The following is a 26,994-nucleotide window of genomic DNA, read 5'->3' as shown; positions in this document are numbered from 1 at the left end:
CTACAATGAAATAAGAACAAAACCAAAAAAATGTTCCTAAGTTAAGAAATTCTATTTAATAACAAAGCTGTGAATCTTCTTTAAGTCTTTTGTGAATGCTTTCTGAAAGCAATCCTGAGGCCAAGAAACAGGACAGGTTATCCTGAAATACTATAAGCCCAAATTAAATAGCTGGCAAGATAAAAAGATTAATGAGCCAAAACACACTAAACATGCTCCTGATTTACTGCATCTCTAGCTTGCATGTTCCAAATTTCTCTCAGTCTCACAGTGCTGAGATTCATAAGTGATGAAAACTTACCTGCTTGGCCAGTAGTAATACTGACAGCTGCAAAAAGCCTCTGGGAACGACTCAAGTCAGAAACCCCATTCACAGCTTCAACTTCAAACGTGTAGTTAGCATGAGCTAGCAGGTCCATGACAGTGACATAGTTATCTACTAATCCAGTTTGCTGGGGCATATATCCAATGTTACTCCCACAGGGAACACACTCGCCCTGCTCCCAGCTGCACCTCTTGCACAAAATGCGGTAGGTCACATCACTTCTTCCCCCATTGTCAGCAGGAGGACTCCACTCCAAACTCACGGTAGTCTGGTTGATATTGAAAATTAGGTTCTGTGGTGCAGATGGAGGTCCTACATAATACACAAAGAAGTCCAGGGTAATTACACAAAACCACAGCGGGACACACAGGTAGCATTTTAATTACTGTGATAGAAAACACTTGAAGCATTTTTCTTCACATAAACATTTCATTATTTTTAGTACAGGCTGCATAAAAGCTTTCTTGAACTCATTTGGTAAGAGCTTTATTTATTTTTCATTAAGACATTAGAATAACAATTGTCTGTATATTTACTGCAACTGATTTTAGCTGTTTCTGTTCTGTGTAATTAAAAGGAATGGTTAATATACCTCAAAAGTTCTTCTTTACAGGTTTTCCACATATGGGATTTGTTCATGTCTTTTAAACATGCTGCACAAGCTGCATGTAGTCTTTTTTTATCAGCTCTGATATGATTTACAGAGACATTTAGTGATGTTTTGGATTTAGGAGACTTCCACTATTTGAACCACCAATCTGTGTAGGCCAATCTATTTGCAGTTAGAAGGTTAAGTCAGACCCAATTACAGTTCAATCAAAGTGTAGTTCCACAGAGGCTACTTTTCATTTTTCACATTACTAATTTTGGTATTATATGACATAACGTACATTGTCTGCGACAATTTAGGGAGAACTGGGCCTGTATGATATCTATGATAGTGAGTTATGCACTTATGCAACATGCAATGTTTTCCAAAGCTGTACTAAGCAAACTTGAAAATTATATTTATCCTGATTCTGTATTCACTGACAACCCTTTTTCTGCCTTTCATTTTCTTTTACCATTGCAAATGTACTTTTCAAACACAGGAAAAGCCAGACAAAACTACTCACTGCAAGTGGCTGCACCTGGTTGGTTAAGCAATGTCCTTTACTATTAAATTCATGACTCACTCACTTGTGCATGCGACATATGGTGGATCAGAAGGTGCTCTATAATAGCTATCTTCACAGTCGCATCTGGAAGATCCTTCCTTGTCAGAGAAGCTGTGAGTAGGGCAGCGGGAACACTGCAGATCTTGAGAGGAGGATTTGTAGAACCCACGGCCACAAGCTAAAGCACAACAAAACAAATTAAGATTTAGATTTGCAGGGACTTCTGCCTTTTTCTGTTTCTGTCACATGAAGTACACATTTCTGTAGACATTTAAACTGCCCATTCTGTTAGGTTGGCTCAAGCAAGATATGTGCACAATTTCTTTTTCTTCAGATGATGCTGTTAATGATTTTGTGGCATTTTCATGAGTTCAAGTATATATTATATATATATTTCAACAGCTGGCAGTACAATATTTTAAAACAGAGGGCCACATAAATACAAAAAACATCTGTTTTTCACCAAAGAAGGGTACAATAATGGTGTGAAATATCTGGATGCCTCCAATAGGCCTAAACAAAGGAAAACACTCTAGAGATCTCCTGTAAGGCCACTGAAGTGCTCATGGTATCTGGAATAGTTGTTTTGCAGCAAAATTTTTTCTTCTCTGATCTCAGAAACCCTAAGAATCTGTAACCCAGCAGCAAACCCTGATCCTGAGGAAAGAATGAGGCACGAACATTTGTTTAAAAGATGACTTTAAAAGATGAAATTAACTTACTAAAACTTTCAAGGAAAAGACAAAAGATAGACAGTAGGAAACATGCATACAAGAGAACTTCTTACTTTGGTTTGCTCACTGTGAACCCATGAAATTAAAAAATATGTTGTGTTACAGCTCTGAAGTTTAGAAATACTTCTTGTAGCTACTGCCACAGTTGCCGAGGCAAAAACACACATGAAACAGGTTGGCCATTAGACTTGCAAGCGGAGTACTGCAACCTAGACAGACAGCTTAAGAATGTATAAACTATGAAAACTGTAGGGAATAAGGAAGAGGATCAAACAACACTAAAACTGAAAACAGATTAAGACTCAATTTCAGCATTGAGGTTACAGGCAAACCTACAAACACTGTCAACATGCAAAACAAAACACAAAAGTACTCCAGAACCTTCTACTAAAGCAGAAGTATTTTCAACTAGACTATTTGACCCTTTTTTTTTTTTTTCTTCCAACCCTAATAGACAGTATAACCCTCTTAAGCCATCCCCTGTATGCAAAGGAAAGGGACAGCACATGAAACTTTGTACTGGGTATCAAAATATTAAAGCTAGTTAAATAGTCATTCTGTATTCAGAGGGAGAGAATTTACTTTGGTTACATTCATATTTGCTTGGATATTTTCTCAGAACAGAAATGCAAAGTATCAAAAGACACTGATATTTGGAACAGTTATTTCAGTTGTCTGGTACTGCAGTGACGGAAAGAGCATGAAAACAATGAACTTTATCCAAAGCTCACTAAGTCAATGAGGAGTACCTTTGACTTTAATAGCCTTTGGACTGGACCCATAGTTTTGCTAAAGCAACATCAGTTATATTAGTCTGATTAATTTTATGCAACAGAGAAAAAAAAAAATAAATACAGCAATACTTAAGACAACAATAGATAAAAGCTGATTAATTATGTAAATCAACAGTGGATCACACCAGCTGGAAATTCCCGCTGTCTATTACTCTATCAATATACTAAGTTTTTAAAGAAAAGTATGCTTAAAATAGCCATACCATTTAAAGTTGGTTGTGCTAAAAAAAACCCCAGTGGATGGAAACTAAATTATTTGGCAGAGCCAATTAGCATGCAAAGCTTGTAGCTTTTGATTTTGACAAAGGGGCACAAGTTTGCATTAGAAGAAAATCTAATCCTGGATGTAAAATCTGCTATAGCTTGATTGTGCCACAGAAGCTGTTATATATGCTATTTGGAAAAGACTACAAAAAGAATTTTGGAGAAGCACTTTAGATAAACATGACCTGTGAATTCATAGTTGCGGCAAATTCGACTTTTATAAATTCATCCAAGGTTTTTTCAGAACTTTCTGACTGAAGTGCACAAAAGCTGAATGGATTTGTATACATGTACATTAAGATATGTATTTAAACTTCTGTCTGCTTTTTTAGTACTTGCAATAGATATGTACCTAAAATTACTAAAGAATAGTTTCCTGCCTTTATTAAATTGTCATGTTCCTCTTATGCCAAACAAAACACTGGACAAATACACCGGAACTTCCAACATGTAGTCCTGTGCAAAGCAAAGAGTAACTTAAAAGGCAAAGATCCCCACTGAGTTTCCAGTCTGTCCTTCTCAGCAGGGCACATTACACGGCAAAGATGCAGAGAGTAAAATAAAGATTTCAGACAGAAATAAAAAAATGTAAACAGAAAACTCCTTTTCAGTTTTTGGGGTTTTTTTTGCTGATGACTTGATCAAGACATTTATATGCTTAGTCACTCACTATTTAATGTAAGTGTGCATTTCTTATTAGAGTTCAAAGGATCTGAGTGTCTGTGACTACTTTACATGACTGAAAGCCAATTATTCTCCTGCACAGCATAACACAGGCAGAAGGTTCAGGCATTCATATCATGCTACCATTCCATTAGCTTTTTGTCCACTAAGAGGCTTGTGATCACATTTAATAACCACCTCCTTAACTTATAAATCCTAGAAATGCAATTCTTGAACTGAATTTTTTAACAGTATGAAAACATTACTTTTAAATAAGACTTTTAAAAAATTTGTAGTTCTTCAGAAAGGAGGGTATGCAAGGCTGTGCACTATAATTAAAGGTACTCATTGGAAGAATGCAAATAAATTATTCTCCCATCTCTCTTCATAAAATTAAATTTCACACAAAAATTGTTTTTTTCAGACTAGCAGTAGAATATTTCTGTTGCTTCAAAACTGAGGACCTTTGGGTCCTTATCTGTTCTTAACACATACCATTGTCTTTGAAAAGAAAACTACAACTGAAAACTCGACCAACATGATGTTGCACAGACCACTTATGAAGGTGTGAGAACTTGCCAGTCAGCTACACAGATAACAGATGGGAAAGAATCATTCAAAAACACTGGTTTGATTCTTTTTTCCATTCCCTTTTGTCCTCCCTTGCCAAATTGCCATGGTGGATTTTTTTTTATTTAGATGGATTGTTTTGTTCTACACTATTTTAATTGTACATATTTTGATTCAATTTAGTGCTTCATGTAATATTTTTAAGATTACAGGGACAGGTGGCATAAAATCCCCACTGCTGCTACCTCCATAAGGAACATTAAAAAATGTTAATTGCAAAAAAACCAAAAACAAACACAGTAGCCAAACAATACTCAGAGCTCCGTACACACAAATCTAAAGGTGATAAATTACAGCTACTCTCTCACAAAAGTATCTCATGGCAAAGCTTCAGGCAACTCAAATGACATTTGATCACATCCATTTTAATATTTCATTTCTTTAGTACAGAAAAGCACTCATTAGCTGCACTTCTTCACTATAAAGGGACCCTCAAACATAAGTCAAGGCACAGAACTCAAGCAATGACAAAAGATATGCAGGGGGATTTAACTGGTGAGATGGCACTCTGATGTTGTAGTTCTCATCCTCATCACTGCTCATTTGATTAAAATGTGAACTCATTTGATGTTCCTCAAGCAAGTTAAGATCCAGCATAGTTTTACAACTGAAGGGCTTCTGGGGTATGACAAAAGGCAGCACAGAGGTGGGGAGAAAGGCAGCACAAAATACAAATCTCTTCCATTCACTCTTTTGTGTCATTTACGGCTGCTAATTTAACAGAACAGCTCTTCCCAGATGAAGCTCCCAATTTGTTCTAACAGCTGCTCCAAAGCCTTACATGTTACTGACAGCACAAAGAAACAGAATAGCACCTACCTGATGACCTCAATCAGCTTAAAACAACACAATTAGGTTTCAATTCTTTCCCCATATACTACAAAATCAACAATAAATACAGAAGAAAGTCTTGCTTCAGCCAAGGCATAATTCTTTGCTTAATATCTCAGCCTCAGAACTTTTAGAGACTGTCCATCACTGACCCTCTCAGAGCTGACCAGCTCCATGGACTTGTTTACTTATCTGCAATAGCCATGGCTGCTCCTCAGAGCAAATCTTCTCAACTCTTCCATGAAACTGAGATTTTTCATGTTGGGAAGCTGGCAGAGTTTCAGTGTGAACTACAAAGACAATGTGAAGAAAATCTCTTGGTCAAGAGAGCTTTCCTGGAGTTGGGGTTTGAGACTGAGGAAACCCTAGATAAAGCAGTACACTATTCTGGCTGTATACAATGAAATACCCTCCAGAAAATCATGCCACCAGTTTTTCTGGGCTTGGACTATGTTGCTTTCTTCTGGTACATCCAGTAGCACTCAACCATAACAAGGATGTGTGGTGACAGTAGGGGCTGACATGGCTGGGCATGGTTGTGGCATCAGGGCACAGCTTGGAAATGTGTTTAGCAAATGCTGAAGTCAGGGCATTCACAAACATTTTTAGCCAGTATTTTTGGTATCCCTTAAGATGCTACACAAATACTGTAAAGTATGGAATTTTGCAAAACCAAAAGTATATACTGAGGAATTAACACACACTAACAAGAACTATGATGCCGCATCTGTGGCATAAGCTGCTGACTGCACCTAAAGGAGAAAAATAGCAGCTTCTCTGCTGTGAGCTCATCACATGCTTTAGCAGCCTGCTGGAGATCAAATATGTATATATTTATTTTCATATCTATTAAAAATAAAAGTCCAAGGACTTCTGGAGAAGGGAATGAAAGCAGATGTAGAAGGCAACAAACAGCAGTCTGGAGTTCCACTTGTGGGACAGGAGAAAGGAAAACAAGGATGTGTTAAGTACTATTCAATTTTATGTAGCTTTTTCACTATAAAACACCATAAGATTCATTTTGTGTCTAGGATAGCTAGGGAACTTAAATTGGGAGCAATGATGAAATACGGTGAGGGCTATGAGTGACATATGTAACAATTTTTATATAAACAAAGGATAAAGAATAAACAGTTATAGGGCACTGACACATTAATCAAGAAAATGATTTGCTACTACAATAAACAGTTTTAAAAAAATCTCCATTTTTCCAAAGTGCAAGGCTTCCAGGTGGCATTTCAGCTTAAGACTTAAAGGCCCCACAATTGTTTCAGCATGTCAGACACTTGACTGAACATGGCTTTTGATAATAACTTGAGTTTATATGAAAATAATTAAAGAGGTGACTGCACTAATTACTGCTTGATCCCATGATAAAAGAGTAGACTGGTGTAAGAGGATAAGAATAAAGATGACATACTGTGGTAGCAGAGCAAGAGAGCTCATCCATTTACTCTGGTTTGCCCTGGGTCCCTTTCTCTCTTCATCTGATTAAGTTGACTATAAGTGATCCTATACATTGTATTTTTTTCCATAAGTAGTGAGTAGAATTTGTTTAATATCTGTGTGAGTATAACTCACCATATTTGTGATTTGTTTTCCAATATCTTAATCAACTCCCTACCTTTCTACCTTCTCCAAGCCTGAGAAAACTAAAAAGAATTCAGCTAACTCTCCTTTCACAGAAATGATGTATACACAAAGAGTGGGTGCAGATGTTTCCTGGATGAAGTTATGCAGCTGCAAAGACTTTATTAATTATAAAGTGCAAAATGGATTGTTCTGTAATTGAAACTCTCTGGGGCTCAGATACATTTGAAAATTAACATACATATATGTATGGACAGGACATAGATGGATGCTGTTAGGATTATTTATTACAGATGGATATTTTTGCTAATGCAAAAAAAAAAAAAAAAGAGCTGGTCTTTCTCCACTGGAGCTTTCAAATATTTGTTTCATATTAACATCTACGGTTCCATAACTCAGGACTAAAAGCACAGCTTGCAGAAACAGTACTCCCACTGCTAGTGTTGCTGACCTCATCTACGATGGACAGGTCTAGAATCTTTATTTTAATCCTATTGACAGTGTCTCAGTGGGAGTAATTATAACAGTAAGCCACAAATCCAGACCTCCTGTCACTGATATATTAGGGTTTTTCACAACCAAAATGAGCAGCAGACGAGGATAAAAGCAACATGGGGTAGTGATTATAGCAAGATTTGTCAACCCCCTTCTGTATTAACCTGCTATGAACACATGACAATTTGGCATGGGAGACATTAGAAATGCAAAAGGTTTAACCTTTCACAGTGTCAAAAAAAATTTTTTTTAAACGTTCTGGGGGGCATTGTTCTCTTACGGGATACTTGGCTGGTAGATCACATTAGCAAAATGCACTTCGTAGCTGAAGTCTCTGAAAAGTTTAGATAAACTGAAAGCGGACCATTATAAAACAATTCCCAACTGCAGATTTCAATGTGAAATATTAGACACAAGAAATCTAGTAACAAAAAGAGACTTCATAACCTCTGATCCCCTTTTCCAATAATTTGTGTATGTTCCAGTCATGGCTATGTTTGAAACTGTAAATTACTTTTATAGTGAGAGATGGCATCTGTTATGCCTTCTCTGGCACCTAATATATATTGTTTTATAAGGAGCTTAGACTGTAGTATTTTGTCCAACTACTATGCAATGCTAAATGTCTAACTGAAAAAGAAGTTTATTTTAGCTTGATTTTTAAACTGCAATAACATCTAAAGATTATTCGTATTTCAACTGAGGAACTATATGTAATGTTTTATTCAGAGTAAACTCAGGATTTTTAATGGTGCCTAAGCTATAGTGTGAATGACATATCTAAATAGGGTTGTCCCATGGCTGCATACCATCATTCACTAAATGTTTGTTGTTGCCTGTCAGAAACCTCTCAGATCTCATATTCATTTTCTAAGCCTACAATGCTCTTGTTTCCCAAAATCCAAATGTTTTTGAGAGATGTTTACATACTGCTGGTCACAAAAACAGAGATCCAGAAAGAGAATGCTTGCTAGGTAATAGTAACTTGCTCTGATTTTTCTACTGAATGAAGTGAAAGCTTCACCTGTCTATAAATCTGTTTAAAAAAAAGCCAAAACCAAACAAAACAAAGCCCCCAAAACAAGCATGGCATCACACGTGTCTTTTTAACTTATCTAGCTGCAAAGAAACATAGGCACCAAGTAGTACTCTGCTGTTTTCCTGGCTAATTTATAGACAAGGACAAGGTAATCAGATTGAAGAACATATCCTACAATTCAAAGAATACCCAATGTCACTATACTGTAACAGCAAAATTACTTTGAATCTAATCATTCCGAATCAGTACATGAAAGACTACATCTAAATGGCAATTAAAGACACATTATAATATTCTGAGGAGAATTAATTAACTGGGTGAGTTAAAAGTTGTGCATTGAGGCTATGACATAATGTTTTTCTAAATTTTCAGTTTATAAGGGTAAGGCATGTGCCTCTCATTAACTTTCTGGGAAATGATAAATATAAAACCACCATGAAAATTGGGGAAAATTAACATGTGAGAGATACAAACACACTAAAAATGCAGAGTTATGTAACTCTGTTACTCTGTTACAGAGTTCAAAACTGAAAGGTGAGTTAGAAATTTAAAGGAGAAGAGATATTCTGGCTTTCCTATTCATTCTTTTCCTATTTCTCCCCTTTTGTTCAACTGTGCCCTTCCCTCAAGATTAGGTTTGCAAGGTACTTCTTCTCAGAGCTGAGTGACAGCTCAACTCATTAGCTAGTTTGAGAAGAAATGCTCCACACTTTGCAGGACATGGTATAAGTTCATCACAAAAAAAAAAAAAAAAAAAAAAAAAAGAATAAATGCCTGAAGTATTGTCAGAAGTAAAAATTTTATCTGTCTTCCTCAAGAGGTTCTCAGCCAGTCAGAAAATTAATGAGGAAATTCACTTGATTTGCTTATAGCTTCTGCATCTTTAGGTTTTGGTTATTGTTCCTTCCTCTTTTACTGAAGTGGTAATATTCACTTTAAAACTTCTTGAAATTTTTACTAAAGAAAAAGAATCTGTTAAAACTACAATGACTAAGAATTCAGCAAATCTAAAACTACAAACTAACTTATGTTGTGAAAGTTATGATGGTCTGATAGGAAATTTGTATGATTACCCAACTGAGAAGAATAACACATCCCTGGATGGCTCAGCAGACAACAGAGAACTGCTGTAACAAAAAGAAATTGTCTGTGCAAACTTGGATGTTAAGTGGTGCTTTTTTCTATACAGACGTGTGAAAATTCATGCTAAATTTGTCACATTTCTGTAATTATTTTTTGTTGGGTTTTTTTGGTTGGGTTTTGTTTAAGTTTTGGGGTTTTTTTACTCATATAAAATTCAGCTCTAATAGTTGTAAGAAAATAGAAAAACAAAATCAAACAAACAAACAAACAAAAAAAACCCCACCTCAACCCAGTGATGATGAAATGAATACAACAGATTGTTTTAATGAGATTTTGATTTAACTTTTTTGCTTCCCTATTCTAGGGCATAGCTCAAACAATGAAGCTTATACAATATTGCCACTTAACTCACTGAGTTCATCAGGGACTTTTGACAGGGGAGATTCTGTGACTAAACTCCTCTGATTTCACACAGGTTCTGTACAGCCATACCTTGTCTGGCCATATACAAATTAACATTTCAAGCATGCTTGGCATTTGGTATTGTCAGAGTGCCTTAAGTAAGGTTTCTGGGGGTTTTTTGGAAAGAGAATGAAAAACATCAAAACAGTAATGAAAATAATGGAATTTGGGAAGGGGAGAGGCACATATTTTGGGTTTGCTTGTTTTCTAAATAAGAATACAGTAAAATCTTATCACTGACCAAACATTTGGAAAATAATTTTTAAATAATTTGAAAACAAATCTTCAAATTTCAAGCCAGCCAAGAAGATTTCTATGATATTCTGGGTCTTCTTACCTGACTTTCCAATGTACCAAAGGCCTCTGGATTTAACAAAAAAATATTTAACCTCTACTTCTGTGTTCAGTCCTGGGTCACTCACTTCAATAACAACATTGAGGTGCTGAAGCAGGTTCAGAGAAAAGTAACAGACTTGGTGAAGGGTCTGGAGCATAAGTCTTATAAGAAGCAGCTAAGGGAACCACAGTTGTTTACCCTGGAGAAAAGGAGGTTCAGGGAATACCTTATTGCTCTCTACAACTGCCTGAAGGAGGTCATAAGGAGGTGTGGGTCAGCCTCTTCTCCTCAGTAACAATCAACAGGACAAGAGGAAATGGCCTCAAGGTGTGCTAGAGGAGGTTTAATTTGGCTGAAAGAAAAAAATTTCTTCACTGAAAGGCTGCAAGTATTGGAATAGGCAGCCCAAGGAAGGAGTTGAGTCATTGTCCCCAGAGGCATTTCAAAGATGTGTAGATGTGGCACTTATGAACATGGTTAAGTGGTAGATTCGGCTGTGTTGCGGTACCAGTTAGAGATGATGATCTCAAGGGTCTTTTCCAACCTAAATAATTATGATTCCTGGATATTAAAGGTAAAAATGTACAGGGGAATGCAAAAGTACTGAGTACTAGGTAGGACTGGGGTTTTTTTCACTCTTATTGATTGTTTTAAGAAACTCTATTATTTTAGAATCTTTTAGCCTCATTACCTCAAATCAAATAAACAAAGAGTGACGGTCACACTCTAAACAGCAACCTTATTACACAGCACCACTCCAACACAACTACAATATGACAACCTTTTATACAGAGCAGTGAACATGTCCCCTGACATGAGCATCTCTAATGCCTAGTAAGCACCCCAAAGGCTCTCATTTCCCTTGCCAAATGAACACCCATACTCTTGCCAGTATGGCTGTCAGAATTTTCTAATCAGAGTGTCACTGTTTTTTCACCAAACCTTACAAAAACAGTTTACAAATATCCAAAAAACCCTCCCACTCCATGGCTACCCTTATTCTACCTTCCTGTGAGCAGCAGAGAAACTTCTAGGAGAAGAAACATGAACTGGTGAAGGGAAGATTCAATGAAAGCTTTTCTGATTGTTGCTTCTAAATTACCATCAGAAAGATAACAGAAAGAGGGGTAAGTTTTGGTCTATCATTGAAATATGTCAGCTACATCTACTAAAGGAGATCTAAGTGTGCAGTATCAAGGTTTGCAACTTGCCCTTCATACTTCAGAGCTGTTCCTCAATCAACAAGTGTGGTGGCTGCAGGGGACAGATGGCTTATGCTTCCCCAGGAACTGCAGATGCCTGCAGGTGGGTATTTGTCAGGCTGTCTCAGAATGGTTTTGCCCCTCTGCAACCTTCCAGGAGAACCTATACCTTGACCTGCCTGCCCGACCCATCTATAGACAGGTATGGGTGGGATAGTGCTGGCTCAAGCAGGATACTAGGCCAAGTTTTCCTTACCAGGATGCCATGAACTTCACATAACACTTGCCTCTAAAAGCCTGAGCACTCAGACTGTCTGTTTTGCTCAAATGCTCAACACTGATGTCCAAAATACAATGTAGACACGCTGACAAAGGAGCTCCACAACAGCAACCTACTTCTGCAAAACATGAAAATTAATTATATGGGCAAGATAATTCATACAAAAGCCTTATGTATAAGACCTTGTGACATACTACTGCAAAACTAACTTTTGTGCTGTTTTATTGGTTCCCCAATCCAGTTTATTCTACAGCCATTAAGTGTCTGTAAAGTCATTAACACAGGGGCAAAGGGCTGCAAAATTGAGCAGAAAGTAGAAAAGGAGTCGAAACACTCCTTACAGCAACAATGTTTAATCAATGCATTAATAAAATGCAAAGGTAGTAAAAATATAACCTGAGTAGCTTCTTGTACTTCTGTGGAGAGAACAGCACTAAGCTTAATCATTCTATCTTTATGCCAGACTCCCTCTTCACACCGATGATTCCCGCTAAAAACCCCCAAAATCCTGTCCTACAGCTCTCCAGATACAAATAAAATCGAAGAGTTTCCTATGAAAGCCTCAGAAAATCTGAAATCTTTTCATTAAATAATTTTCTGCCTTGTGAAATAATGAAAGCCTTTTTGTGGAATCTCAGATCTCTTTCAGATCCCATGGTTCAAGGATAAAGTTCTCTGTAAAGCAAGTGGTGCAAATGAATCTGTTCTGTTTCTTCCTGAAGCTTTGAAACAGTCAACTTGTTGTGGATGTTTAATTTAATTTAACCGTAATGGTGCTTAATAATTGGCTGGCAAGAAATAAATCTGGAGGGCTTTCCTGTGAAATAGAATAGAAGCAGGCATCTCTATAAGATTTCCAATTGAAATGAAGTAAAAATAACTTAATAACACATTTTTGTTTCCTTTGGACAATGACCTACTATTACCATTCCAGGCCTCAATCCAGAAAAAAATTTTCACAGGTTTCTGTAACACATTCCTCAAGGCCATCATTATACAGCAGGCAAATCCAACCAAACAAAAGACCAGCTTCTAAAAACCCACAAGAGAGAAATTACTCCACTTCAGCACAACAGTGCTATAGAATCTAAAAATAACTTTACTTGCATATCCTGGTCTCAGATATTTCTACATTTAATGCTGATTGTCCTACTTACTCAAAAAAAAGTATGCTCATGCCTTTGAATGCATTGTGGTGCTTTTGAAGGAACTTTAATGCAAAAAAGAAACTGCTCTCCACAGTTACATTTGGCTTGGAATGGGAAAAAACAGAAATGCTGCCAGAAAGGAAACAAAAAAAATACAATCTAATTTATTTAAGAAATAATTCCCTTCCAGGTTCACAGGACAGAATAAAAAATTATCAGTGCATAGACTGGAAATGCAACTGTCTTTGTAAGAATTTACCTATAATCCTTTAAAATAAAAATGGATTTAACCTCTATCTAAAGATTAGAGTGTCAGTTTATTAAGAGATTACAAACACACAACTCCCCTTTAATGAAAAAACAATATAAAAGAAAAGCATTACTATAGTAATGCACTGATATGAAACTGAACTGGAACAAAACATGAAGAAACTTCTGGGTTTCAGTAAGCATGTGGTAAGAAAAGCATTGCTAATTCTGACAGATTTATCTGTACCAGTTTTTATGATAAAACTCCTTGGATTCACACAATGCTTTAATTCCAAATAGTACAGCATGAGTTGTGATACTGTGAAATGAAGTTGTCTTTACTAATTGCATACTCTGAACAGAAGTGTGTCTTATAGCAGAGAGCGTATCAAATCTGCCTGGCTGATCCTTATGATTTGAAAATGTCACTTTCTACTAAGCACAGAGAAAATAGGGAGGAGCAATAAAGTAGCTCAAAGATAGCAGCCATCCAAAAAGATAAAGAACAAGCTGAGGAAAAGCAGACAACATATTGCACAGACAGAACAATCACAGATGGAAGCCAGGTGGGTGGGTCAAACAATTTTTTTATAAAAGGTTTATTTTCATATTTAAACAGTACCCCGTTGTGTAAATGTTCAGCAAAGAACTGATAAGAAAATGGATTTGTAAGTGCGTTTGAACAAACAACATGTCTTACAGTCAAGAGGGGCTTAGTCGTATATAATTAAGGGATAATGTGCATGGCTGAAGAGTGTATGATATTGCAAGTGATTAAGCACCACTGCAAAACAAAGGAGTTAGATATCCAATGAAGCTTTATGAAATCAGCATGATGCAATCTCAAAACATGAACTTTATTTTTGTTAAAGAAGACAAGAAGATATTTATCTGACAAAAGATTTTTTTCACTGAAAATGCTGTGCACTTCCAAGCTGTTTCTGCCCAGTAAGCAAGCTTACTAAGATTATCACACTTTCTGTCTCAGTGTACACTACTATTATATTTAATCCTTTAAAACTCCTAAGAGAACTGCTCTGTGTACATGCAAGGCCCAGGTTCTCTGGAACTGTGCAATCATAGTTCTCTGCAAATTTCCAAAAACTTACTGGCATTAGTCAGCCGAGTAATTATGGATCCTGAGGGCTTGAACCAAACTCACTGAAGTAATAGTTGTCTTGGACAATGGATGACCTGAATTATGCAATAAAGACAAGGCAAACAAGGAAGATCAAAGGTCCACTGAGACCACTGGTATTTCATAGCAAAGACTGTAGTAGAGACATATGAACAATCTCCATTGCATCTGCCCAGCTGTCAGGTACATTTTCAAGGATACAAATATTCTAAAACACTAACAAAAATTTTTAAGGGTTTGGAAAGACAGAATTTCTATTTTTGGGATTCTGTTATTATAACTTTTTATATTTGTGTCTTGAGTTTCAACTTGTGGAAACCAAAAAGGAATAGAAAGAATGCTAATGTAACACTAATGCTTCCACGTTTACATTTTGTCAGGATGCTGAGTGCACTTTTGAAGGGATTTCCTAGTCATCCATGCTTACTGTGTTTTGGTTCCCACCACATAATCTCAGAGCAAGTGAACAGGGTTGTTTTCAGAGGAAATTAACCAGAAGATGTGCTCCAAGAGTGAAACTTATATGTTCCAACTACAATCGGATCAGACTAGCCCTACCACAAATAACACCTTCCTGAAATTTATTTCGTGTGAATACCAAGTCCTTAGGACAAACTGTTTTGCTCTAGGTTCACTCCTGTTGTTGTATTCTCCTTGCTAGTGACACCATCATGAGGGGAAAACATGAATTCTTTATTTAGAGTAGCTTTAGTTGTTGGCTTTGATTGACAAAACACTACTTAGAATATCTAATAGATGTAGAAGTGACTCAGCATCCTTATTGTGAACAATTTGTATCTCAAATGATTTTTTTTTGTGCAAGTAGTTCTTCAAACGTCTCTGTGTAGTTTGTTAGAAAGGCAAATTTCTAGGTGTTGGTTCCTCAATGCTCAAGAAACTACAATTTGTTGAAAAAAGAGCAAGACACTGAAAGAAAAACAATGAAGAAAGTGAGTTGTTATAGTCACAAACAGAAAGAAAACAGAAAAAGAAAACAAAAGCTAGTTTACATAAATGAGGGGGGAGGAAAAGCAAAATTTTATAAAGTTCAATAACAGGCAAGGAGGTCCAGTTCATCCTCACCTAACACATGTGCAGCTCCCAGAAGAAACAGTCCATGTTACAAAAGTGCCCTCACAGCCCATGGCAAAACTCAGTTTTCCTCTTGAGGTGGAATTTAGGGCTTTTAATTAGGCAGCTCTATTCAAAATCATTTATTCATTCTCAAAAGGATAGACTGCCAAGTAAGAAATAAAACATATACCACAAAGGTGTGAACGTCATGGCAATGGCCCAGGGGACAGCAGATACTGTCACTGATGAAAAGCATTCCCTGGTATCTCCGTGGCCTCTAATGCATTTCCATCTTCATTTCTGCTACGCTATCCTAAAGCATACTGGCTCCCTAGTATTGCTCTCCTTCTTCCCCAGTCTTGCAATTTTCTGCATTAAATATTTAAATTTTTTTCTGAATGATTAAAGATACAAGTAAACTTTAATTTAAGTTAATTTAATAGGAATAACAAAGATGGAACAAATTCAGAGACTAGAATGGCTGTAGAGGTCCACAAAAACCGAAAAGGGCTGAGGAAGGGGAAACAAAAGAGGCATGCAGTCCTCATGCAGGGTGCTCAGTTCCTCCCCTTCCCAACTTTTTCCAACCACACAGCCAGACACGTTTCCATTACACAACCCACCTCCTTATCACCAGCAAGCACACCAGTCCAGCAGACCCACTGATCTCAAATGGGTCTCCTCTGAGACAGTGACAGGAAAGCTACACAAAGGAAAAAGGTTGGCCAATTCTGACACTGGATTTAAATACAAAGTCAGATTGGGACCTGAGTATCCTGAGTCTGCCCTGAGGGCTTCTACAGGAAAAAAAGGGCTGTTGGGAGGGAAACATCAACAGAAACTGCAGCAATGTGATAGAGTGTGAATATTTTTAGAGAAGTTGTCCCTTGATCTCTACTGCCCAGCTGACAACAGGCCACAGATTAAACATTTGGGATGTGATTTCTCCCAAGATTTTACAACACCTAAATTTCAGTTAGTACTTACACATGTAATATGCAGCTCAGGTCTCACTATAGTCTATGGAGACCCAGGACTCAGTGCCCAGTTGCCAAAGGCTATCCTGTCAGGTCCTCAAGCTAATGGTCCAAAACAATACGGATCTTCTGTGTCTCCTGTATCACGTCTGTCAACCTACATCCTGCACACTATACCCCACCTCAAACAAGACCAGACAAACAAATGTTTACAACACAACCCAAGCCTCTTGCAAACGGTCAGTGGAACTGCTCTCCAGGTGACAGCTTCAAATAAATCCTTCTCTTGCTTACCTGTCCTGGCATGCCAACATAAAGCATACAGTCATAAGAATTACCAGTAATCCTCAAATGGCACCCAGCTTCATAACCTCATAAAATATCTCCTGTTTTCATATGCATCTAGCCTCCTATGAGGCTGGAGAGCGATGAGAAATTAGAACAGCAGATTGTCCAAAGTTCTTTAATAGTAGCTGGATCCACCTAGATCCATACACATATCATTGTAGAGCTTTTTGTAGCTTGTCACACAAAATCTTGGTGAGTGAACTGAAATGAGTAATGTATGCCTACAGGGAAGGAGATATCAAGCTGAGGTTGGCATATTTGAGCTTTTGAGCAAAGAACTGGTGTACTGTAACTAGTACTCTAAATTCAAAATAAAATACTGGTGCAGTCAAGTTGTTTATGACTGTATTAGGATATTATGACATTTATGTGGATGGTGATGAAAACTAATTTGCTATGCATACAAATGCTGGCTGGCAATTTCCTGCACTACAGCAGCAGTACAGATAGGACGCATATCTGAAAAATCTTAATTTGTAGGCATGTGTGTACACATGTGCATGCTTCACAATCGTTCATATTTCAGTGATACAACCCTCTCTACTGGCCTATCATTCAGGCATTCATGAATGGTATCAGTAGCAAATAGTTTGGGTGAACCAAAGAGCAAGTAAACATACTCAGTTATTAGTGACTGCTGAAAATTGCACTGTTAAAGTCTTTATCAAGTATGTATTCTTTATCAAGTATGTATATATATTCTCTTCATAACTTTTTGTTATGAAGAGAAATTTAAAAAACCCTCTATTTTTCTTCACATGTCTCATCATTCTTCTTTCTTTGGAACAAACTAACCTATGACATCACTGAAATAGCAGATGTAGAAGCCATTTATTAGGCTTTTTGCCAATATATGTATAAAGCTACAATTATTAATTATGGCCTTTTCTGAGGGATCTGGGAAACCCTGAAAACATGCTACTTTCTGCACTACAAAGTGTGCCAACCCCTTTGCCTAGTGACTAATTCTCATGTTGAATTAATAAAGCACCTCTGTGCACTTTTGTGCTCTTTTGGTTTCCATGTCCTGTAAGGCCCATAAGTGCTTGAAACTCTAGTCTGCATTTAAGTCACAGCTTTTAAGACATGTTATAATTACTGGGAATTTTGTGAAAACAAAATGTCATTCAGAATAAGGAGTTATAAGATGCAAAAGGAATGCAAAGCTCACTGGAATCTGTTTTAAATGCAGTGAGAGTTTTTACTATGTGTAAACACATTTGATGTTCAAAGTGACTTTACTGGACATATTTGCAAGAAGGAGCCCAAATGTATATCAGCACTGCAGGAATACTGGTTTTCAACCAGTAACATTCCCAACAAGAACCTTTGGATGGACTTAAGCCAATATATCTGCCAATCTGTGCTCTGCACTTACATTTTTCCAGTAGTACCAGAGATTTCAAACAGCCCCTGCTTTGTGCTGGATTTTCACTCATCCTCCTTCAGTGCTGAACATAGCACGTATTGTGGATTAGCAGTCAAAAAAACCTGTTTCATCAAAGTCTGATAATGGGAGTTTGTGAAAAAGAAATGGAATTTAATGTGAAAATAGGTATTGCTAGGGTTGATGTACTGATTGCTTTTTTTTTCCTTTTTTTTTTTTTAACTGCATTCACTTACAGCATCTGCTTTGTGTTTGCAGTGAAGCTGCTATAAAATTTTCCCTCAGCCACAACTGATCTGCAGAACTAAGGGTTTCTGCTGTACAGTTTAGAAATACAGATATTTGACCTTTTCTGTGATTATGTTTCTACAACATCCTTTGGCAGCAAGGCTCACAGTCTAATCAATCGTATAGTAATTGTTACAAAAAATAATATAAATTATTCCTGACACTGCATAAGCACATAGTACTTTTATTTATGTCCACTGGCATATCAAAATAAAATACTCCTTTTTTCTTTGTAGTATTTCTATCAGGTTGGCAGACTTAAGATTTTACATGGAAATAAAAGAATTTGTGTGCACTGACCTGCTTAAAAAAAATCCAAATAAACAAAGCCCAAAAAAAATCCAGAAAAAATACCACAGTCGTATAAATTAAGATAACAAATGCAAAGTCATACTGGTAGATGAGTAGTTTCCACATAAAGCAGCTCTTTCACATGAGGAAGTCAGAAGAGAACAAGGAACAAAGCAAAACCTCAGACAGACACAAAATTCAAGAAGATTAGGTGGGGTTTATGTGGTTTTACTAGTAAATCAAATCCAGTAACACAAAACTTGAGGAAGAGATTGACTTGTGGTATTATCTCAGTCTATATTGTCCAGCTAAAGATTTGACAGGTATATAGCTCATTTACATGCAGCTTTTTGCATATGCAGCAAAATTTATGTCTCCTCCTCAAGTTTTATACCAGTCCTGTTAAACTTACAAGATTGATAGCACTGCTGTTCCCATGAAGGTCAAACAGGCAAAGCAAACTTCTGCTCCTTTTAGTTCCTAATTTTCTGTAGAGTTACCTTAATTGTGCAGGGCTTGGGTTTACATTATTAAGCTTGTAGCTATGCTTAAATATGTCAGTAGAGTGGGAAAAGGCAATTTTTCTGTATAAAAGAGTAACATAACATTTGGCCATAAATACATCTGCATTATCTCCTTAATTTTCTTTTTGCATCAAAAGCATTTTAAAGCTGCAGTCATTTTCTCTATTCTTAATTTCTTTAAATAAATTTATTTTACATTTCAATGAACTTGGGCAAATATTCCCTTGAAGTACTTATTTCTTGAAAGAATAATGGAAAAATAGAATGGTTTAGGTTGGAAGAGACATTAAGATCATCTAGCTCCAAACTCCCCTCCCCACCCCCCACCATGGGTAGGGACACCTTCCACTAGGTTGCTCAGGGCCCCATCCAGCCTGGTCTTGAACACTTCCAGGGATGGGGAATCTACACCTCTGCGCAACAGATACATTACCTAGAAGAAGATGAGCCTGGTAACTCACCATCATGGCAACTCAGCTCTTCTAGTTTGTCATTTTTTATTTCAGAGAACATGTACACTATTTTTCCAGGCGTGTTGACACATTATTGCCTTGTCTTCTTCCGCTTGAGTTCCTGACACTGGGTAGGTCAAACCTGTCTGTCAATTCTGAATTCCTATTCCCTCATTAGGGAACTTAACATACTTTTTCACTGGGTCTGTCTTCATAGGTCCTCATTCTGAATGACCGTGTCAACAGCAATATATGCACAATGTCACATCATGAAAAGTGTTTAAAATCAGACATTTATTCATTATTTTAGCCATTGTTCCAGTTGATTTCAGTAGAGCAAAGTGCAAAATATTGTTTTTTCTTCAAAATTATTTTATTCAAGTACCTCTAAGCCTAATGCACAGTTTTGTACCCTCCTCTTTGTGGTAATAGCCATTAAGCTAGATTTCATATGAAGAGCTTCAGAAAGATGGCTACCCTGTTCTGTTTCAAATTTCCTTAGTCATGATAAGCTGGAGTACAGCCTGAAAATTTAAGGTTTATGGCCTCTATTCTGTTTTAAACAGAAGTAAAAAGTAGAAGTGGAACAAACCCTCACTTGGTCTTATTTTGAGATTTCATCCTACTTCTCTGTTTCCTACAATAGGTATTTCTCCAGTTTTTCAGGCTAAGCTAAGTCATCTTCATAGGAGAAAATTATGTAAAAGGATACTCAATAACAAGACTACTAAGTCAAAATTTGTGTTTGGGATCCATTCCCCACACTGGCACTTTAGAATTTTGCTACCAGACCCAGTTCAACTTCTCTATGTTCTCTGGTTAATTAATGAAAAATGGGAGCAAAGAAGGCATATATTCCCATTAAGTACATGTAGAGGAACACCCTAGAAACAATTGATTCCTCTTCTTGGGTCTGGCTGAAACACACTAAACAGCAACAACAGCCTTCAGTAAAATCTGTGCCATTTCAGAAGAATTTAAGCTGCTCAAAGGAAAATATCACTAGAATAGAGAGTACTTTCTAACAGCTGATAGAATTAGATAGAATAACTGACTCTCTTCTCCACCAAAACAAGCATGAAATAATAAAGTGGAAAAGAGCCTTGCTGTCAGCCATAGGATGTACCTAACAGACAGGCACATTGAAGATAAATGCTTTATTCCTGCATCTTTTTTTCTTGTGGGTTTCAGGAAAGGGCTGTGGAGGTAAGAAGGTACACAAGGAGTTTTTATTGATTTTCTCTGCTATACTTGCTCTTGCTACTTAATAAGAGCTGTGGAAATTGCCCATAGCTATCTTTCCCCATGTTCTTTCTAGCTGCAATACTGTCACTCCTCTCTTTTTTCATGTCCTGGAAAAGTAGCTCCTCTAAGGACCACTGCTACAACAGCAGCAAACACCTAAATCATATAAATGAAGACAGTAAGAGATGTGCAAACACCTCACAATATTCTAAATTCTCCTATTAATACCACGATCATTTAAAGAGGTGAAGACCTTCAACCCACCACCTGGAGTTAAAACTATCCAAAAGCACTTGACAGAGAGAGAGACCCCACAGGATCAGGCTGTAAAAGGCTAGCTTATTTTTAACTGTGGGTCTTCTTTTTCAACTAGAGTAAGACTCCTTGCAACTTTCCTTTAAGAATTTGCAATGGTGTCAACAGCAGCAGCAGTAGGGACAGCAGCTTTCCAAGCATCTGTCATGTCAGTGCTAGGGCCATCAGCAGAAACAGATTGTGCTAGAGACAGTTGTCCCACGTGAACCAGTAAAACTCAGCCAAGTCTCCCCATTCTGCACTGAAGAAGATTTTCTATGACTTGAAGGATAAATAAGTTCCTTGCAAAAGAAAAAAAAAAACAAACCCACACACCAAAAATAAAAGAAATCCACAAAAAAACACCAAACCAAAAAACCCTCAGCATGTTTTATGACTTATTTTCCCTGAATTTCTTCCAATAAACGCACAATCCAATCTGATAAATATTGCCTGGGAAGCACTATGCATTCTTCTGTCCAGACATGGGGGGAAGGGGAGAATTAAAAAAATCAACCTATGGATGACTAAATATTGATTAATATGGCATTAATTCTGAGGCAGGTTGTCGTCCCCCCCTCTGTCTCCCACTTACTAGAATCTGCAGTATTTAGAGTCACAATGTCAACCAAAGTCAGAAGAAATAGAATTCTATAAAGCATTACAACCATCATTAGCACTCTCTATCCTGACTACTTATCAGACACATATAAATCTTGATGCCTATGTGACTCACTATGATGAAATTAAATGAGAGCAAGCAGAGCAAATGCATGTCTACTGCTTTTATCGCTAACCCAGTCAGACAGTCATCAATATATTTGAGCTACTGCAATATATTCTGTAATATTTCAGAATATTGTTATCATTTTATTAACCCAAGTATCTTTAGTATTTTCTTCTATATCTCCACCGTTTTGTAAAGGACAGCCCCTCTCCAGCCCTCATGGCATTATCCAGCATTTTATACAACATGTTCCTTGTTATAAATAAAAGGAAAATATTTTCAAATATACATTTAATTTATGCCTAATATAGTGAAAGGAGAACTAAAATCAGCATGCACAAAGGCAAGGAAGGAAAGCAGCTAAGAGTCCTTAAGGACATTAAAGCCTGTGGTATCCCTGTTCATAACTGCATGTATTGTAAAAGCACAGAAGCTGTACATTCACACCAAATCAATCCTCTGTTTACCCCCAGACATTTTAATCTGTTTCCTTAAAAGGACAGGTGCTGATAAAGATCTGAAACAGAGACCAAATTAAGAAAATGACAGGAAAAAAGAATCCCTGCTGCTACAAAACAGCATTCTCACTGGGATCGCATTTCTTGAATATTCTCCTTCAAGGAGAGGAGCATATCATTTTTTATATTTAGCCAGGGAAGGTGACAGACTGAAATCAGAGTTGCTAAAACCAAAGCAGGTAGTGTGAAATTTAAGAGAGTATAGAAGTGGGAACCTAAAATGAGGCAAGGGCTTAATTTTTTTTTTTTTTCTTTTTCATCTTCAGAAAATCAGCACATTATTCCAACTGAGCTAACATGTTCAACTGTACTGCAGGATTACAAGTAAGCTGAAGACAAAGGTTTCATTCACAACTCTACTCTTTTACAAGGGGTAACCTCCTGTGCAGATGTAAAGTCAAGTCACGTCAGATGAAGTTCACTTCTCCTGGGACAGTGGACAACACTTTTGGAATCAAAATAGAAAGAGAAACCTTGATCCAGTATCATTCAGTGTCCTGTACATCGTTCAGATCCAAATTTACTATAGGAGGCAGTGCATGTAGCATATTCATTACAGCTATGCTAAAAATCAGAAAGAAGTTTTAATGTTCCTTTTAATTTTCACCACTATACAATAAAAACATTAACTCTTTCTGACAGCAAGGTGTGAAACATCTTTAAACATCACTGATTTTACACCACTTATTTTCTCTTACTACAGGTAATTTAAAATAAATCATTGTCTGTGAGGCTTAGAAATGCACCTCCTCTAGATGTCTGTTTTACCCACAATGTCTCTGTTTTGTGACATCACAACTATCTGTCATGAAAATTAATATAAGATAATAAGCAAAATACTTTGGGTCAATTCCTGGTCCAATTAAACTAAGAGTCACACCATTCACATCACCAAGGCCAAAATTACACCTTCTAGCTTCCACCAGTGAAAACCCAGTGGAAATAGCTAAACAGAAAATGGCATCCAGTTTTTATGCAATTCTTGATAAATAAATTCAGCAGGAGGTTTACCATTTGTTTTAATAGAAACATGGATGAATCTATCTTATGCAAATAAGATGTAGTGGCAGAAAAACATGCATAAATTGGAATATTTTGTAGAAAGTGGTATTTTCCACACAAAGCTTATGATTTTTAGGAACTTATAGTTGCTCCAGTGGCCAAATTAAAAGAGATAATTTTCCAAATAGGAAGAAAATTATTTAGCTTCTCCATGATGTACACATAATTTTGTTTTGTTTTTAATTTCTACCAGTGTACTGTGAGATTCTATTAATTCTGTGTGCTTACTGAGGCAGCAAGGGAGAGCATGAGATTCCTGGTCATATTAGAGAATTACCTTTTACTACATCATTTTTTAAGTTTGTCAAACTATGTTTAATCATTGTTTCAAATTGAAAATAATAATGTAAAATTGTATATAAGATATGCTAATTATCTACCTCAGTACTGTAGGAACATGAAAAAAAGTAAAATGTAATACAGAAAGCTGACATTAGAAAAAATTTATATCTGTTTCTGGCTTAATATGTTAATATTTCTCATCATAGAAAAGTAGGATGTGCGCTGACCTGGCACTGCAACTTTTTGCAAATGCACAGTAGCCAGATACTAATGCCTTTGAATGTTATTAGCTCACTGTGGTGAGAATAAATGTATCAGTGACTTCTTAATGACCTTAAATGAGATGCCTCTGTGAAAGGAGACAAGACAGGCACAAACATAATACACAGTGTTTTATTCATAAAAGAACAACCATTTTTAACTCCATTGAGATGGCCCCCTTCAGGTCTCAGGTGCACCATAGGCGACAGCTTTGTGACAAAAATAGAAAGGCATTCTCTTAGTCCTAAAATAATACTGCATAGAAGGCATTACTTTCTTCCTTTGAAGCAAACAGATTATTTTGGACTTTCACACAGCCTTAAATAGCCCATAACTGGAAAATACGTCTGAACAAAAAATTTTAAACTCTCTGGCTAATGAATGATATGCATACAGAAGGGTTAACTGCAGGAGGGTCACCTCTACTTATTTGCATTGGAGATTTTAAAATATGAGCATTTCTATTTTTCTTTTTTGATTACCCCTTATCACTTATTATCTCCTTTTGATATGCTTAACTACACATTTGTCAAACATCAGAAGTGCTTGACAGCTGACCGTTAAAAAATTCAAGAATCGAAACTGAAATATACTTCTGCAGGAGCTGAAACTGTACAGCAGCAAATAGCCATAAAGCTTGTCAGAACACTACAAAAGCTGGCAAGAGGCACTTCATGCAATGAGGCAAATTCAAACTTATTTTATTGTCCAGCATAACTTTACCATGATTTTATTTTTAGCATAGGATTAAGGGTTACCTCTCAGTGCTGCAAAGAGACTCAGTGAATGATGGGATATTTCAGTTAATTCAGCAGAGCAGGAGTTGGTCATTCCAGGAATGCAGATGGGCAGCATAAGGCTGTAAAATTCTAGGGGTGCATACTAAGAGAACTATGCGTTACTTCAGTGGAAGTAAAAACCCATGCAAAGTAGAAAAATGCAGAGGAAAATAATTCTGAAATAACCAGACTGGTATTGCATATCCAGTAGTTTATCCCCATTTAGCATTCAGTGCTAAAGAAGCTAGACACTGGAACTCATAGTTAAATAGCTGATTTGCAAGCTAAGGTTCACTGCAGTCTTCACATCCAGTTGTTACTGATTATAACCATGCAAACAGAGTAAGTCTTGCTTCTGTTTAGTTTAAACCACTTTAAAACCTGGATTATCCTTGATATGCTTGTTCTACACCAACAATTGTTTTATCCTGCACTCTTCAGCATGGAGGAACAGGTGTGCCCTGACTAGAAGCCTTCTGCTGCTCAGCGTAGAAGGATATTTCCTCACTTTTAACCTAAAATTACCCCATAGGGAGACTCTAATTACACAGACATTGGAATGTAAATCCTGTGTTCCCTGATGTGCTGCAAGGGAGAGGCTGTGAAAGAGCCAGATCTCATGTACTCAAAGCCCTCTGCAGTCTCGCTGTAGAGAGTATTTTACACACTCAGGCTGTAGCAAAGATTTCACTCCACAAGGGCCTCTACAATCATATGGGAGAGAGACAACCATTCATGCCTATGGTCTGCTTGGTGAATTCTGCAGGAAGTATGCTTAGTTTGCAAGAAAAAGGATGGTTTTGCTATTCATCAGCAATACAAACCCAGTTTTTACTTTGGATCTTCCCAAGCCCCCAAGGGGTTTCTCTCCTCCCCATTCCTCATCAGTGGTAACTGTTTCCACAAGTTAAATGACATCCCCCTTTACACCAATGCAACAAATAAATGTTCTCCCACCCTTGGAGACACTTTGCCTATGATGATTATGTACAGGTAAAAGCTGCTCAAATTTATTATGATTAGACTGTCACTTCCTAAGCAGTCCTGTCACTGGTATATGACATGAATTAAGAGTCCTTCAAGATACACTGGTTTAGCATAAATAAAAGAATATTAAACACAAAACAAAACAACCACAGAAAAAGAATCCTAAACCAACCAAATACAAAAAGAACTTTGCAGTTATTTTAAATGAGGGCTTCAAAATCTAAGTATGCTTGAGCATATGAAGTTGCCAATTTTTAATTTTTTTTTTTTTTTTTAATTCTAAAACACTTGGTAATCTATTTTATATTCCAGTGCCAAGAATCATGTGCTTTTGCTGTTGCTATTGTTTCTGAATGACCATCTAAACTCTAGCTTGAGGAAAAAAATGGTTTCTTATCCTTCCAGTTGAAAAAAATATTTTGAAAAGATGACCCAATTACATTCAGCGACTGAACAGATGCATACAGAGGGATTAAAGAGTAATTTTTATTTCAGACATTCCTGATATTGTGGGGATCCAAGTATTTCAGCTACATGAGCTATGTGTGTCTGTCTAAAACTAAAGGAGTTAAAAAAACCCCAAACAAACAATAATTCTCAGCTTCAGAACGATTCTTCTTTTACTCAGCTCATCTTTAATTTCCAATTTTGCACACACTTGGTGGTGCATAGAGAAAAGAGACATTCCAACCTTCATAATGAAAAGCACAGAGCCTGATCACCTTAGGCTGAGATCACAAATTAAAATTGCATCTTGTTTTTTTGGGTATTTTTAGTGGTATTTTTCCTGTCTCTTTTGCCATATGGATAAAACACAGTGAGGTCTTTTGCAAGGGTAATACAAAAACCTAATTTTTGTCACACTCTCTGCCATTTGAGGAGAAAGAGGAGCAGCAAAGAAGAGGAAGAATGTTACCTTATTCTCCTTCACTAAGTGAGGATATGCTTGTGCTTACAAATGAGCCCTTCTTTTTTTTGTTATTTATGAAAGGTATTTCCACAATATTTACCATTGATATTTCATCTATTAAAACAGATACTTCATCTGTTAAAAAATTATCTTTTCTCTGTGTGTGA

The 26,994-nt window shown here is 36.8% G+C and overlaps 1 protein-coding gene across 5 annotated transcripts in view; it reads right to left on the bottom strand.

Annotated features, from left to right (window-relative positions):
* EPHA7 (EPH receptor A7) overlaps window positions 1–26,994 on the bottom strand; it is a 169,633-nt gene that overhangs the window by 113,937 nt on the left and 28,702 nt on the right. For all 5 annotated transcript variants that reach the window (XM_021545314.2, XM_021545348.2, XM_021545324.2 and 2 more), the window contains exons 4-5: window positions 1,505–1,660; window positions 302–637 (exon numbers count right to left, since the gene is read on the bottom strand). In XM_021545314.2, coding sequence (XP_021400989.1) covers window positions 302–637; window positions 1,505–1,660 — 492 coding nt within the window. The remainder of the gene's footprint in view (window positions 1–301; window positions 638–1,504; window positions 1,661–26,994) is intronic.

This window comes from Lonchura striata, chromosome 3, assembly GCF_046129695.1.
Source record: "Lonchura striata isolate bLonStr1 chromosome 3, bLonStr1.mat, whole genome shotgun sequence".
Taxonomy (NCBI): domain Eukaryota; kingdom Metazoa; phylum Chordata; class Aves; order Passeriformes; family Estrildidae; genus Lonchura; species Lonchura striata.
The sequence above is the reverse complement of the archived record's forward strand: the minus strand, read 5'-3'. Positions and strand labels throughout refer to the sequence as shown.